The following is a 14,289-nucleotide window of genomic DNA, read 5'->3' on the forward strand; positions in this document are numbered from 1 at the left end:
GAGGAGGAGCCCGAGGGCGGGGGGATGGGAGGAGACAGCTCGAGGGTTAAGGAAGGGGAGGAGACAGCAAGGGCTAGCAAAGTTGGGAGAATTCAACGTTCATGCCATCAGGACGCAAACTGCCCAGGCGGAATATGAGATCAAAGCAGATGTTGATCAAGGAAATGTACAATGAATGGTTCATTGTTGGATGAGGGAAAGGTGACAATGAGGCATACAAACAGTAGAATGAGTCAGGACAGTAAAACTAGTAGGAATTATTGTTTTTGTCTGATAAACAGTTTAAACATGAAAGTTAATGATAAAAAAGCATGCCTAGAAACTCGGCATCAGAGTGACAGAATGGGATTATATCATACAGCCTAAAAACAGGTCCTGCAATCTAACATGCTCCATCTAAGCTAGTCTCATTTGCTCACATTTGGTCCATATCCCTTTAAATCCTTACTATCCATGTACCTGTCCAAGCCCCTTTTAAACATTGTTATTGTACCTGCCTAAATTACTTCCTCCGGCAGCTCGTTCCATATACTCAGCAGCTTCTGAATGAAAAAGTTGCTCCTCAGGTTCCTACTAAATCTTTTCCATCTCCCTTAAATCTAGGTCCCCTGGTCCTTAGTTCCTCTACCCATGGGTAAAAGACTCAAAGTCTGTTAATTCACCCCAGCATAACAATCCAATATGATCTTTATCCTAACATACAAGAACTGTTTTTCAGGGAGCTTGTTTAAAAACATACATTCCTGCAACGCAGTCTTAATAAATATTAGAACATAAAAGGCAGGAGAATTGCCATAGAGGGAGTGCAGAGACGGTTCACCAGACTGATTCCTGGGATGTCAGGACTGTCTTATGAAGAAAGACTGGATAGACTTGGTTTATACTCTCTAGAATTTAGAAGATTGAGAGGGGATCTTATAGAAACTTACAAAATTCTTAAGGGGTTGGACAGGCTAAATGCAGGAAGATTGTTCCCGATGTTAGGGAAGTCCAGGACAAGGGGTCACAGCTTAAGGATAAAGGGGGAAATCCTTTAAAACCGAGATGAGAAGAACTTTTTTCACACAGAGAGTGGTGAATCTCTGGAATTCTCTGCCACAGAGGGTAGTTGAGGCCAGTTCATTGGCTATATTTAAGAGGGAGTTAGATGTGGCCCTTGTGGCTAAGGGGATCAGGGGGTATGGAGAGAAGGCAGGTACAGGATACTGAGTTGGATGATCAGCCATGATCATATTGAATGGCGGTGCAGACTCGAAGGGCCGAATGGCCTACTCCTGCACCTAATTTCTATGTTTCTATGAGTGAGCCTGTTGGTCCCTTGCTCCTATTGCTCCATTCAAGAAGATCATGGCAAATTCATTTCTGGCCACACCATCAATTTTGTGCTCTCTTCCCATACCTTGACTCCCTTATTGTCCAAATATCTATCTGTCTCCATCTTAAGGGTATTCAAAGACTGCTCCCATTAATTAATGACCCCAATATTTCTTTGCACCTCACAATTCAGGTGTTTCATTCCATTAAAATAATAATTTGTATTTTCAATCTTCCTTCCAAAGTGAAAAACATCAGATTTCCTCTCCAGAAACCTTGTTCAGTTGCTCATCTATCTTACCTATTTCCCTTTCCAGACTCTTTGTATCTTTCTCATTATCTCTTCCCTTTCCCTGCTTTCTTTCTCTCTCTCTCTCTGTCAATCTCTCACCCTCTTTCTTTCTGTCTGGCTGTCTGTCCCCCCTCTCTCTCTCTCTCTCTCTCTCTCTCCCTCTCTCTCTCTCTCTATCTCTCTATCTCTCTGCTCTGTCTGCCTGTTTCTCTGTCTATCTCTAAATCTCTATCTCGCTCTCTCTCATTCTCACTACCCACTGACAGGTTTGAGGTGAATTTCATCATTGGTGCACAGACCTGCCGTGAGGCAGGTTGTTGACAATTTCAGGATCTTACCGTAGATCTTGAAATATTTTTAAGCTGAGGAAGTATCTTTATGCTGAGGAACTCAACGGGTCAGTGTTATCCCATTTTCTCCTCATCCACTCCCGCCTAGAGGCAATTTACAGAGGCAAATTAATCTGTGCATCTTTGAGATATGGGAGGAAACCGGAGAAACTCAATGAGTCAGACAGCATCTATAGAGGCAGAGGGGTAGTTGAAACCCTACATCAGAACAAAAGATACGAGACCAACTGTGCTGTTCAGCATAATAAGTGAGTTTTGGCTCCTTTTGCGAGAAAAAAAAAGAATGGTTTAATGAGAACAACCAGCAGTCCGAGAAACAAATTAATCACACTTCAAATCATCATTGGAATGGAAAAATTAGCACATCTCTCGGGATAAAAAAAAAAACAGATCGTCAGGGTTACAACAAAAACCTGTGACTTACAGGCCAGATGGTGGGTAGGAAAAGAGGAGGACATCCAGAAGTCAGTCAGGAATGACACCGTGCATGATTTCTTTGTCAGACCATATGTATCCCAAGCGATGAAAGACTCACCCAGCTGAGAGTGGGTGGCTCCATTCTTGCTTGCACTAGAAAGCTCAGGCTTTTATTTTGCACTAATGGTGTTTTTAATTCATTGAAATATTTTTATTTATTTTGTTATCTTTGAGTATCGTGTTTACTGCTGTTACTGCTACTACTGTGTCTACTACTTTTATGCTGCTACAAGTAAGATGATGATGATTCCTTATTGTCACATGTGCCTACGTACAAAGGTACAGTGGAACTCGTTTGTTTTGCAATTCAGTAAAATCATACTATAGATAAGCACAATCAGAGTGGCACGGTGGTGCAACGGTAGAGATGCTGCCTTACAGTGGCAGAGATTTGGGTTTGATCCTGACTATGGGCACTGTCTGTACGGAGTTTGCACGTTCTCCCTGCGACTGCGTGGGGTTTCTCCGAATGCACTGGTTTCCTCCCATACTCCAAAGGTGCGCAAGTTTGTAGGTTAATTGGTTTCGGTAAAGATTGTCTCTAGTATGTAGAGTAGTGCTAGTGTCTGGGGTGAACGCTGGTCAGCACGGACTTGGTGGGCCGAAGGGCCTGTTTCCACGCTGTATCTCTAAGTTTCCACGCTGTATCTCTAAACTAAAAACAAAACAATCATAGATAAGTACAAAAGTGCAATGATTGTAGTGTACTAGTCGACTTCAGGTTCCGTTTTCGGTACAAATGACAATGAAATGGTCTTGACCCTTGACTCAACTCTTGGGAGCCAAGAACAGAAGAGAACTTATCAAGAGCTGAAAGTCAATGAGCACCCAATAAAACAAAAGGTTGATATTTTATGCTCACCTTAGCTTAGCTGAATTTAAATTTCCCCAATGTCATGAATTTGAGTCAATGTCACAGATAAAGAACGAGAAATTCTAGGGGTACTCACTAGGTCAGGCAGTGTTTATGGAGAGAGAAATTGTAATTAACCCCGCACCTTGACCTTCATCAGTTAGAGTATTGAGTACAGAAGTTGGGAGGTCATGTTGTACTTATGCCACATTTAGAGTATTGTGTTCAGTTTTGGTCATCAAGTTATAGGAAAGATGTTGTCAAGCTCAGAGAAGATTTACCAGGATGTTGCCAGGACTCGAGGGATTGAGTAATAGGGAGTGGTTGAGCAGGCTCGAGCTTTATTCCTTGGAGAGCAGGAGGATGAGGAGTTATCCTTTCGAGGTGTACAAAATCATGATTGGAATAGCTTGGGTAAACAATTGCAACCTTTAAGTAACATCGAGACAGGTACATGCATAGATAGGTTTAGAGGGATATGGGCCAAATGCAGGCAGGTGAGACTAGTGTAAATGGGCAATGGTCAGCATGGGAAAGTTGGGCCGAAGGGCCTGTTTCCATGCTGTATAACTCTATGATTGTGACCCTCTTCAGAATTGGAAAATTCAATGACCAAAGTACTGGATATGTGAGAAAGTGAGTGTGTTTTAAGTTGTGGAGAGGATAATGATAGGTTGGAGAAATGAAGATTGTCCAAGTAGCATGATTGTTTTTAGTCATCATGCTTGGATGTTCAATAGATAAAATCTTTAATGTTGTTTAAAAGGGAATAATTGGAATGTGGTACTCTTTATCTTGCCCTAGTTCTGACACATCAGCAAATATTTTGTTAATGCATCTTCTCTTTAAACCCTGTTACCCCTAAAGTTGTTTCAGCTGTTCATTTTGTTAACCAGTTTTCAGTAAGCCATCATATCGTTAAACCTATATATCATAGAGTGATTTATATGGATCAGTCTCGAAATCCCTGACCAAAAGAACATGACAAAGTATACATCATGCGTGATTTAAAACACTAAATTTGGCAAAGAATAACGTTAAAGAGGACTGTTTAAAATCAAATTGAAAGTAAACAGACAGTTAATTGTGATAGGGGGGGCAAACTCCATTGGCTCAAGAATGAACTGTTATAGACTTAATTATTTGGAAGTTTATTGAAGCCAAGTATCAACTTTGTGCTATGGCAAGAACCCATTGCTGGGATGTGAAGATCATTTCAAAATTTGCCTCAACGCATTGTCCACGACAGCACAGGATATCTTGATGGACTAGAAGACAAATCTTCACAACAGCCGCCTTTAGAATGAAGCTGATTAAATGTTCCCAGCATCAGCTTTCTGGGAATCTCATCCCGTAACTCAGACATTGTGGCCAAACAAAGACACCAACTTCCTCAAAAGACTAAGGATATTCGACATGTCTTAGATATACAAGGAACCGCAGATGTTAATCTTAAGCAAAATACAAAGCACTGGAGGAACTCAAGGGGGTCAGGCAACATCTGTGCAGAAAATGGACGGGCAAAGTTTCAGGTCTGGACTTCTCTATAAACTGAGCAATCTGAAGAAGTGTCTTGACCTGAAACATCGCCTGTTCATTTTCTCCACAGATTTTGCCAGGCTCACTGAGTTCCTCCGGTACTTTGTGTTTTTCTCCAATTATTCCAATTTCGACAGATGCATCATGGAAAGCATCTGACCGGGATGCATGACAACTTGTGTAGGAAGGAAGTGCAGATACTGGCTTATACCGAAAATACTGGTGTAAATCAATGGGTCAGGCAGCATCTCTGGAGACATTCTCCAGAGATGCTGCCTCACCCACTGAGTTACTCCAGCACTTTGTGTCCACATCACAAATTGGTTTGGCAGAGGCTCTGGCCAAGATCACAAGATATTGCAGAGAGTTGTGGATGCCTAGTCCATTGCAGAAGGCAGCCTTCCAAATGTCAACTCCTTTTCCACTCTGTGCTACCTCAGGAGAGCAGACAACATAACCAAGGACCACATATACCCTGGTCATTCCCTCTTCTCCCCTCTCCTGTCTGGCAGAAGATACAAAAGTTTGAAAGCTCGTACCATCAGAATGAGGAACAGTCCTTGTCAACCTTATTTTTCTAGGGCCAGGGTACATTGGCCAACCTCCAATTACTAAGGGCTGAGACCCCTACCTGCTTGGAAAAGAAACCCATAATTCACAGCATGTAATATGCCCCAATATACACAGCCCCAAGAAAAATGAGGTGACATGTCTTAATAACTGGTTATCATGCATATCAACTGTCTTAGTAAGAACTTGGATGAATTACAATTCATCTACGGACGCCCAAGACCAATAGGGAATGCAATCTCACTGGCTCTCCACTCTGCACTGGACCATTTGCACAAAAAGCACATACATCAGGCTATTGTTCATGACCACAGCTTGACGTTCAACTCCATTATCCCTTCCAAACTTATCATCAAATCAGAGAATTGGATCTCTGCTTATCCATATGGAATTCAATCCTTGACTTCTTCATCGGCAGACGACAATCAGTACAAATTGGCAACAACACCTCTTCCTCGATAACCACCAACACAGGAACACCTCAAGGCTGTGCACTAAATTTCCTGCTCTACTCTATACCTATGATTTTGTAGCCAGACAAAGCTCCAATGTCATTTTTAAATCTGCCAATGATCCCACTATTGTCGGATAAGTGACAATGGGCACAGGGAAGAGGTTGAGAATTTGATTGAATGGTGCCAGAACAACAATCTTGCTCTCAATGTCAGCAAAACCAAGGAGCTTACTTTAGTTTAGAGATACAGCATGGAAACAGCCCCCTCGGCCCACCGTATTTCAACAAGTAGAGTTTCTCTGATCCACTTTGCATATCTGCAACCCTCAAGTATCCTGTGGACATTTATTTATTGGAATGAGTGCCAATAAGCAGGGCCCTGCCTGCTTATTAAAAATAACAGCACAATTTAGAAGAAATATCCTTGGTGCCAAACTAATGCCCTTCAATCAATATGTTATATAGATTACTGGCAGTTATCACATTGTTGGTCATGAGAACTTACTGTGCACAAATTGGCTGCCATAACAGTGAATACACATAGTCAGAGAGTCATACAGCATGGAAACAGGCCCTTCAGCCCAACTCATGAATGATAACCATGATGCTCCATCTAAGGTGGTTCCATTTGCCCGTGTTTGGCCTATATCCCTCTGAACCATTATTTTCCATGTTCCAAGTGTCTTTTAAATGCTGTTATAGTATCTGCCTCAACTATCTCCTCTGATATATCATTCCATATACCCACCACCCTTTGAATGAAGGAGTATTAACTGGTTATATTAGGATATTCTGACATTGTGAAAGGCGGTGTACAGTAGTTGAGGAGAGCAATTGACCCATCAGGTCTGTGCATGTTCTCAGAATAATTCTATTTCTCCTATTCATTCAAACATTTCCACACGACCTATTCTCTCACATTTACTTATAACCACCACTACCCCTTCACATCAATAATCCCACCAATCATTTCCACTGGGAGTTATTTGCAATCACCAATTAACCCAAGGGGAACGTTTTTCACACAGAGGGTGGGGTATATATGGAACCAGCTGCCTAGAGAAGTGATAGAGGCAAGAACAAGTATGACAAATCAGATACTTAGACAAGGTAGCGCAGTAGCACAGCAGTAGCATTGTTGCCTTACAATGCCATAGACCCGGGTTTGATCCTGACACCAGAGTTTGTATGTTCTCCCTGTGACCGTGTGGGTTATCTCCGGGTACTCCGGTTTCCTCCCACATTTCAAAGACATCCATGTTTGTAGATTAATTGGCTGCTGTAAATTGTAAATTGTCCCTAATTTGTGTGGGATAGTGCAAGAGTACGGGGTGGTCACTGGTCGGCACGGACACCGTGGGCCGAAGGGCCTATTTCCATGTTGTATCTCTAAAGTTTAAAGTAAAGTCCAAAGTTCCTTATGTCTCTGCTGTAACACTATTCTGCTCTCTGTTTAATCTCTCTATTGCACTACCTGATGTTCTCATGCATGGTATGATTTGCTTGGATAGTAGGCAAAACGTTGCTCACTGTAACTTGGTACACGTGACAACGATAAACCAATACAAATAGCTTGTGATAAGGATTTTCTTGAGACTCTTAAGATATCTATGGCACAATTCTCTATTTATAGATGCACAAAAGCTGCCAAATGTTTTTGAAGTGGTGTTTTACAATGAGACTGATGAGCATCCAGGGATGATGATGTGGCGATATGCCGAACCTCGTGCCCTGACGCTTGTTAGAATCAACCCAGTGCCTTTCAACACTACTGACGATCCGGACATCAGCACTGCCGATCTTGGAGATGTCCTTCAGGTCTGTAGGGTGTTTTTTAATTCACTCCTGTTCATAATGGACAACTTAGTTCCTTTTGCAGATTGTGTTTACAAAATCTTTAATGACTTCGGCATGTGGACTTTACAAAGCGTTTTTTCCAAGTGTCAGAAGAAGGGTCTCGACCCGAACCGTCACCTATTCCTTTTCTCCAGAGATGCTGCCTGACCGGCTTAGTTAATCCAGCGTTTTGCCTCCGTCTTCAGTTTAAATCAGCATCTGCAGTTCCTCCCCACACATTTACCAAACGTTACCAAGTCCAATATTGCAACGGGAAAAATTAAATTTACAATTTTGCTCCGAGTTCATTTGTTTGCTTGACATTTGCACCTTAAATATCTGTGTATCATTTGATTTATTTTGTATTTTCCTTCGGGTAAAAAGATAAATGCAAGGATTTAGTTTAGAAGTTGTGCTAATCAGACCCATGGAGAGACTAGCTTTTTTTTTTACTGGGGATAATGGAACAACACCTAGCACGGGGCTCCTGCAAAACCCAATACTATATATTTTTTTCCGCATTTCCTCAGAAATTTAGTGCAAATTTCCCAGGGCTCTAAAATTACCATTTCCCAATTCCAAAGGGAAAATAAATGTTAAATTCACTGCAGTGTTTATACATGCCATGCTTTCCGGACGGGAAGGCAATTTTGATGCAGTGCAGTATTCTACAATACTTGAGGGGCAGCACAGGTGAAAAAGCCGCAGCTGTATCTTCTTTACAAAATCTAATGCTGCAACTTTGGACAAGTTTTTATTTCCTGTGGAGCACTTTTCCGTTGTTTCCCAAGAGTGGATTACATTTAATTTTTTGAAATCCTTTCCCGCACCTTGGCCATGTGGCTTCTCATGGTTTCTGAACATATTTTCTGGCTGCGGGGGAGGGGAATGAATTGGTACTTGAATCCAGTAAAATAATTTAATCGGTCTTTTGCACAATGGTGGTGAGGAGCCTTTGGAGCATTTGAAAACCTTGGTGAACTGTTCTTGTTGATGAAGTCATTTTTGCTTCTGAATGTGACCTCCACATCAGTGACATCAGGGGGTAAGAGTTAAAAGGAAACAGAAAGTTTAGCAGAACTTGTTTGGGGAAAACAGGCCGATTTGGATGACTCTTTCAAATAATTGGCAGAGGCATGGTGGACCGAATGACCTCTTAGCCTGCACAGTGATTCTGTGCAGATGTCTCCCATTCCTTTCCTTGACACAAAGTTACGTATCTTGCTTCTGACTTTTAGATTTCTGCCTAGCTCCAGAAGAACTTAAGGTGGATGTGGATGGATTTCTGAAAGATTGGTGGATTGAGGCTGGAGGGAATTGAGGACAATGGGAAACTGGTACAGAAAAAGAATTAAAATCAGCCATGATCATTTTGAAAGAAGGGGCAGGCTTCTGGGTTCAGGTGGGCTAATCCTGATCCTATTATTTGAGCAGTCCTGCTAGATAATGACATAGAACTTAGAACAGTACAGCAGAGGAACAGGCCCTTCGGCCCACATTGTCTGTGCCAAGCTAATGTTAAGACCAACTCTCATCTGCCTGCACATAATCCATATCCCTCCATTCCCTATCCAAAAGCCTCTTAAACGTCAATATTGTATCTACTTCCACCACCACCACTGTGGAAGCATTTTCCAGGTGTCTCCACTCCCTGTGTAAAACAACTTGCTCCACACATCTCCTTTAAACTTTGCCCCCATTACTTTAAAGCCATGTCCTCTAGTACGGGATATTTGAAATTTAGATCCAGAGTAAAAAGGCTCTGACTGTCCAGCCTATGCCTCTCATAAATGAATATAATTTAGCTTACCCTGCAACCTCCAGCAATCCAGAGAAAATAATCCAAGTTTGTCGAACCTCTCCCTGTAGCTGATACCCCTTATCTATGAATCATTCTGTAAACCTGCTCTGAACCCTCTCCAAAGCCTCCACATCCTTTCTATAATGTGGCATTAGAAAGTACGACATGAGAAACTATGATGAATTGCGGTAAACTAGAGGCTAAAGAAACCTAAGGCAGCACCTAATATTCGAACCATCAGATGAAAGGAAGGTGGTAACATTATGTTGTAGCTATGAAGTAAGAATGTTGCATACAATGAGACGTCTCCCTGTGACCGCATGGGTTTCCTCCCACAATCCAAAGATTGTGTTTGTGGTTTAGTTGGTGCTCTGTACATTGCTCCTAGTGTGTAGGAAGTGGATGAGAAAATGGGATGATGTGGAACTTGTGTGAAGGGGTGAACAGCTTGAAATCAATGGGTCTTGATTCCATGCTGTATCCTTCAATCTATCCATTGGTAGCGGCACGGTGGCGTAGCGGTAGAGTGCCAGAGACCTTGGTTCGATCCTGTCTATGGGGGCTTGTCTGTACAGAGTTTGTACGTTCGCCCATGACCTACATGGGTTTTCTCCAAGAGCTTTGGTTTCCTCCCACACTCCAAAGACGTAAAGACTTGTAGGTTAATTGGTTTGGTAAGACGTAAAGACTTGTAGGTTAATTGACGACAGATAGCACAATGGGCTAAGAGTTCGGCTGGCGACCGGAAGGTAGCCGGTTCAAATCCCGCTTGGAGTGCATACTGTCGTTGTGTCCTTGGGCAAGACACTTCACCCACCTTTGCCTGTAATGGAATGTTACGGCGGCAGGCGCGGGCACACCGCGACGCCCTGTGTCTCCCTTTCAAGGGAGATGCTAAAAAAAATGCATTTCGTTGTCTCTGTACTGTACACTCCAAAGACGTAAAGACTTGTAGGTTAATTGGTTTGGTTTAAATGTGAAATTGTCCCTAGTGTGTGTAGGATAGTGTTAATGTGCGTGGATCATTGGTTGGTGTGGACTCGGTGGGCCAAAGGGCCTGTTTCTGTGCTGTATCTCTAAAATAAATTAATTAGGTCGATGAATCCTTACAGTTATGCCTTAATTAGGACTGAATTAATGAGAAAGTAGTCTAACAAAGAATTATTATGAAAGGGTGATTGATAGCCGATGTGGACGAAGTGAGTCAAAGGACCTGTTTCCATGCTGTTCATAAATTATAGGAACACAATTAGGTCATTCGGCCCATCAAGTCTACGCCATTCAATCATGGCTGATCTAACTTTCCTTATCAACCCCATTCTCCTGCCTTTTCCTGACACTCATACTAATCAAGAATCTATCAATATCTGCCTTAAAAATATCCATTGACATGGCCTCCACACCCTTCTGTGGCAATTAATTCCACATTTCTAAACTAAATTAAACACACTGTTAAAGTGATGAAGGGACGCCACGGAGAAATGCAATGTTTTTGAGGCAAATTAGATAAAACTTTAAAATGTAACGTCTTGAGGAGGGAGGAAGGGAACAGAGGAGAGAATGGAAGGATAATTATTTTACCTTGGTCTGAGGATCGGCAGAATCTTTCAATGTATTGCTGCTTCGGCACAGTTAAATAATTCAAGGACTTCACGTGATTATTATGAAATGAACCATAAGATATTCTGACGCATAATTTGAAAGAGATATTTTTATGATGTACTTAAGATGTACCTTCAAGGACAATGGGCAAAGAGATTCACTGGAGATTCATGTTTGTGGAAATGGTAAAAAATTGGTTGCTGTTGGAATAATTGCCTGGTGTATGTTCGCAAGATCATCAGTGGTGTGCAATGGCAGGCTAGCTGTATAACAAATGGGTTGCCTAACAGGTGTGTGGACTCGATGGGCTAAAGGGCCTGTTTCCACACCGTATCTCTAAACAAAACTAAACACACCATTGAGAACTGTCTACCAGCAGATTTTTCTCTAAGTCTAAAATGTCCAGAGCAAGTGTGAGGTGTTGCACTTGGGGAGGTCAAATGTAAGGGGAAAATATTCATTTAATATACAAAATACAGAATTAAGGCCGCACAATTGCGCAGCGGTAGAGTTGCTGCCTTACAGCAAAGACCCAGCTTTGATCCTGAGTATGGGTGCTGTTCCTGAAACTGCATGGGTTTTCTCAGGGTGCCTCGGTTTCCTCTCACACGTAAAAGTCATACAAGTTTATAGGATAATTGGCCTCAGTAAAAAAAAGTAAAACTGTCCCTATTGTGTAGGATAGTGCTAGCATACAGGGTGATCGCAGGTCGGCACTGACTCAGTGTGCCAAAGGTCTTGTTTCTGCCCTGGATCTCTAAAATCTATTCTAATGGCATGAGCATGGATGTAGAAACATAGCAAATGGGTGGACGAGTAGACCATTCAGCACTTAGAGCAAGTACCGCCATTCAATATTATCATGGTTGATCATCCAAAATCATATCCCTTGATTCCCTTAGCTGTAAGAGCTAAATTTAACTCTCTTGAACACATCCAGCGAATTGGCCTCCACTGTCTTCTAAACTCAAATACTCTTGCAAAAAAGCTCAACATGCTCTGTACAGACAGTACCTGTAGTCAGGATTGAACCCAGATCTCTAGTGCCATAAGGCAGCAACTCTACCGCTATGCCACTATGCCGGACCGATGTATGGAAGAATTTGTGTAAAGCCAGTTTTATGTAATCCAGATCAATTGGCTTTCTTCACTGCTTAGAGATGTTACATTTAATTCCCTTGTCTAAATCGTTAATATATATTGTAAACAACTGGGCTCCCAGCACTGAGCCTTGCAGCACCCCATTAGTCACAGATGGATTTAGGGTCCAAGTCCATAACTCCCTGAAAGTGGCAACACAAGTGGTAAAGTAGGCATATGGTATGCTTGCTTTCATAGGTCAAGGCAATGCTTATCAGACTCAGGAAGTCATCATGTGTCATATTTGGAATATTGTGTGCAGTTCTGGTCACCCCATTGCAGGCAGAATGTGTTGGATATGGAAAGGGCGCAGAGGAGATTTACCAGAATGATGCCTGGATTAGGGGACATTAGCTACAGGGAGAGCATGACTCTGGGAGGCTAAAGATACACTTGACCTAGAATAACAAAAAGCCGGAAAGTCTAAATTGTCTAAAGTTATGTTTTTCGGTATATGTAGATGTGATGGATGGAATGCTCTCCTTCTGGGCTGTACATTTCTGAAAATGTTGGACTTCAATTATCCTATATGGCTTAACTGCATAAACATCTCTAGGAGCCCATGTCTGCTCAAATGGAAAGAATGAACAGCATTTTAGTGATTGACCTTATAATGATAATTTCATACTTATTATTTGTATTTATTCCTAACAGGTACCATGCAGCCTGGAGTATTGGGACGAACTTCAAAAAGTATTTGTGGATTATCGCCAATTTAGTTTGTCTGAAAGTAAAGCATGTGAACTACAACTACCGAACATCACCTTGGCTAATGATCAAAAGGAGCTTGTAGCTTCTGACCTGTGGAGAATTGTTCTTAATAGTAATCAAGAAGCGACTGAAGAGCAGAGGTGAGACTAAAATCTATTGTGTTTCCATTTGAAGTGGGCACTGGTTGGATGCCTGGAGATTCAACTGAATAACAAATAATATGATTTCAAAAGATTCATAATTGATATGGAATAGTCCGCTTTGTAACTCTCTATAAAACCTCCCTCTTGGGCTTTGCGCCTACTTTTTGGGGGAGAAAAAATAAACCTAAACCAAAACTAAAGCTTGTCGGCACAGTGGTGCAGCGATAGAGCTGCTGCCTTATAGTGCCAGAGTTTAGTTTAGGGATACAGCATGGTAATATGTCCTTCGGCCCACCGAGTCTGCACCGACCAGCGATCCCTGCACACTAACATTATCCTACACACACTGGAGCCAATGTACAATTTTACCAAGGCAATTAACCTACAAACCTGTATGTATTTAGAGTGTGGGAGGAATCCAGAGCAGCTGGAGAAAACTCACACAGTCACTGCGAGAACGTACAGACAGCACCCGTAGTCAGGATAGAATTCAGATCATTGGCTGTCAGGCAGCAATTCTACCACTGCACCACCATGCTGCCAGAGACCCAGGTTAGATCCTGACCACGGGTCCTGGTAGTGTGGGACATCAGGATTACCTTCTGCCCGACAGTAGCAGTAAGAAGAGAGCATGGATCGGACGGTGGGGATCCTGGGGAAAACTTGCACAGGTCACGGGAAAATGTACAAACTCCATGCAGACAGCACCCGTAGGCAGGATCGACCGAAGGTCTGTGGCACCGTAAGGCAGCAGCTCCACCGCTGTGCCACCATGCCACACTACTGAAAGTAGATGGATGATTTACATGTTAATAGTGAATTCCGTTAAATTTGCTATATTTTGATGTGAAAACCTGACCCACTGAAAAACGTTTGGAGTGACACTGAATGAATTTCTGCTTCATGAAGTAACAGGTACATTGCAGAATTAAAAAAAAAAATATCTGTTTCAAATTAAGGAAGATGACTTGGCAAAGCCAAGTCCTATTTAAGAGATCAGGAATGCAAAAGTATGTAGTGACTTGGGTGTATTAAATTTCTCTTTATGTTCGGATGTTGCTAAGTAGCCCTTCCTTGGATTACTGATAAAATGGAAACATTTTACCAGCTGTCTGCGGCAAGCAGGGCTTCAGTGGAAGCATCTGCAATTTTTATGTTCAGTGGAGGGAATTATCTCTTTGGCATAGTTAGCTTAATTGAGCTACCA

General features: G+C 42.1%; 1 protein-coding gene across 6 annotated transcripts in view; it reads left to right on the top strand.

Moving 5' to 3' along the window:
- The window catches only part of LOC129696443 (intermembrane lipid transfer protein VPS13B-like), an 811,841-nt gene that overhangs the window by 702,711 nt on the left and 94,841 nt on the right, over window positions 1-14,289 (top strand). For all 6 annotated transcript variants that reach the window (XM_055634334.1, XM_055634333.1, XM_055634338.1 and 3 more), the window contains exons 39-40: window positions 7,483-7,667; window positions 12,883-13,079. In XM_055634334.1, coding sequence (XP_055490309.1) covers window positions 7,483-7,667; window positions 12,883-13,079 — 382 coding nt within the window. The remainder of the gene's footprint in view (window positions 1-7,482; window positions 7,668-12,882; window positions 13,080-14,289) is intronic.

The sequence above is a fragment of the Leucoraja erinacea genome, chromosome 4, assembly GCF_028641065.1.
Source record: "Leucoraja erinacea ecotype New England chromosome 4, Leri_hhj_1, whole genome shotgun sequence".
Classification (NCBI taxonomy): domain Eukaryota; kingdom Metazoa; phylum Chordata; class Chondrichthyes; order Rajiformes; family Rajidae; genus Leucoraja; species Leucoraja erinaceus.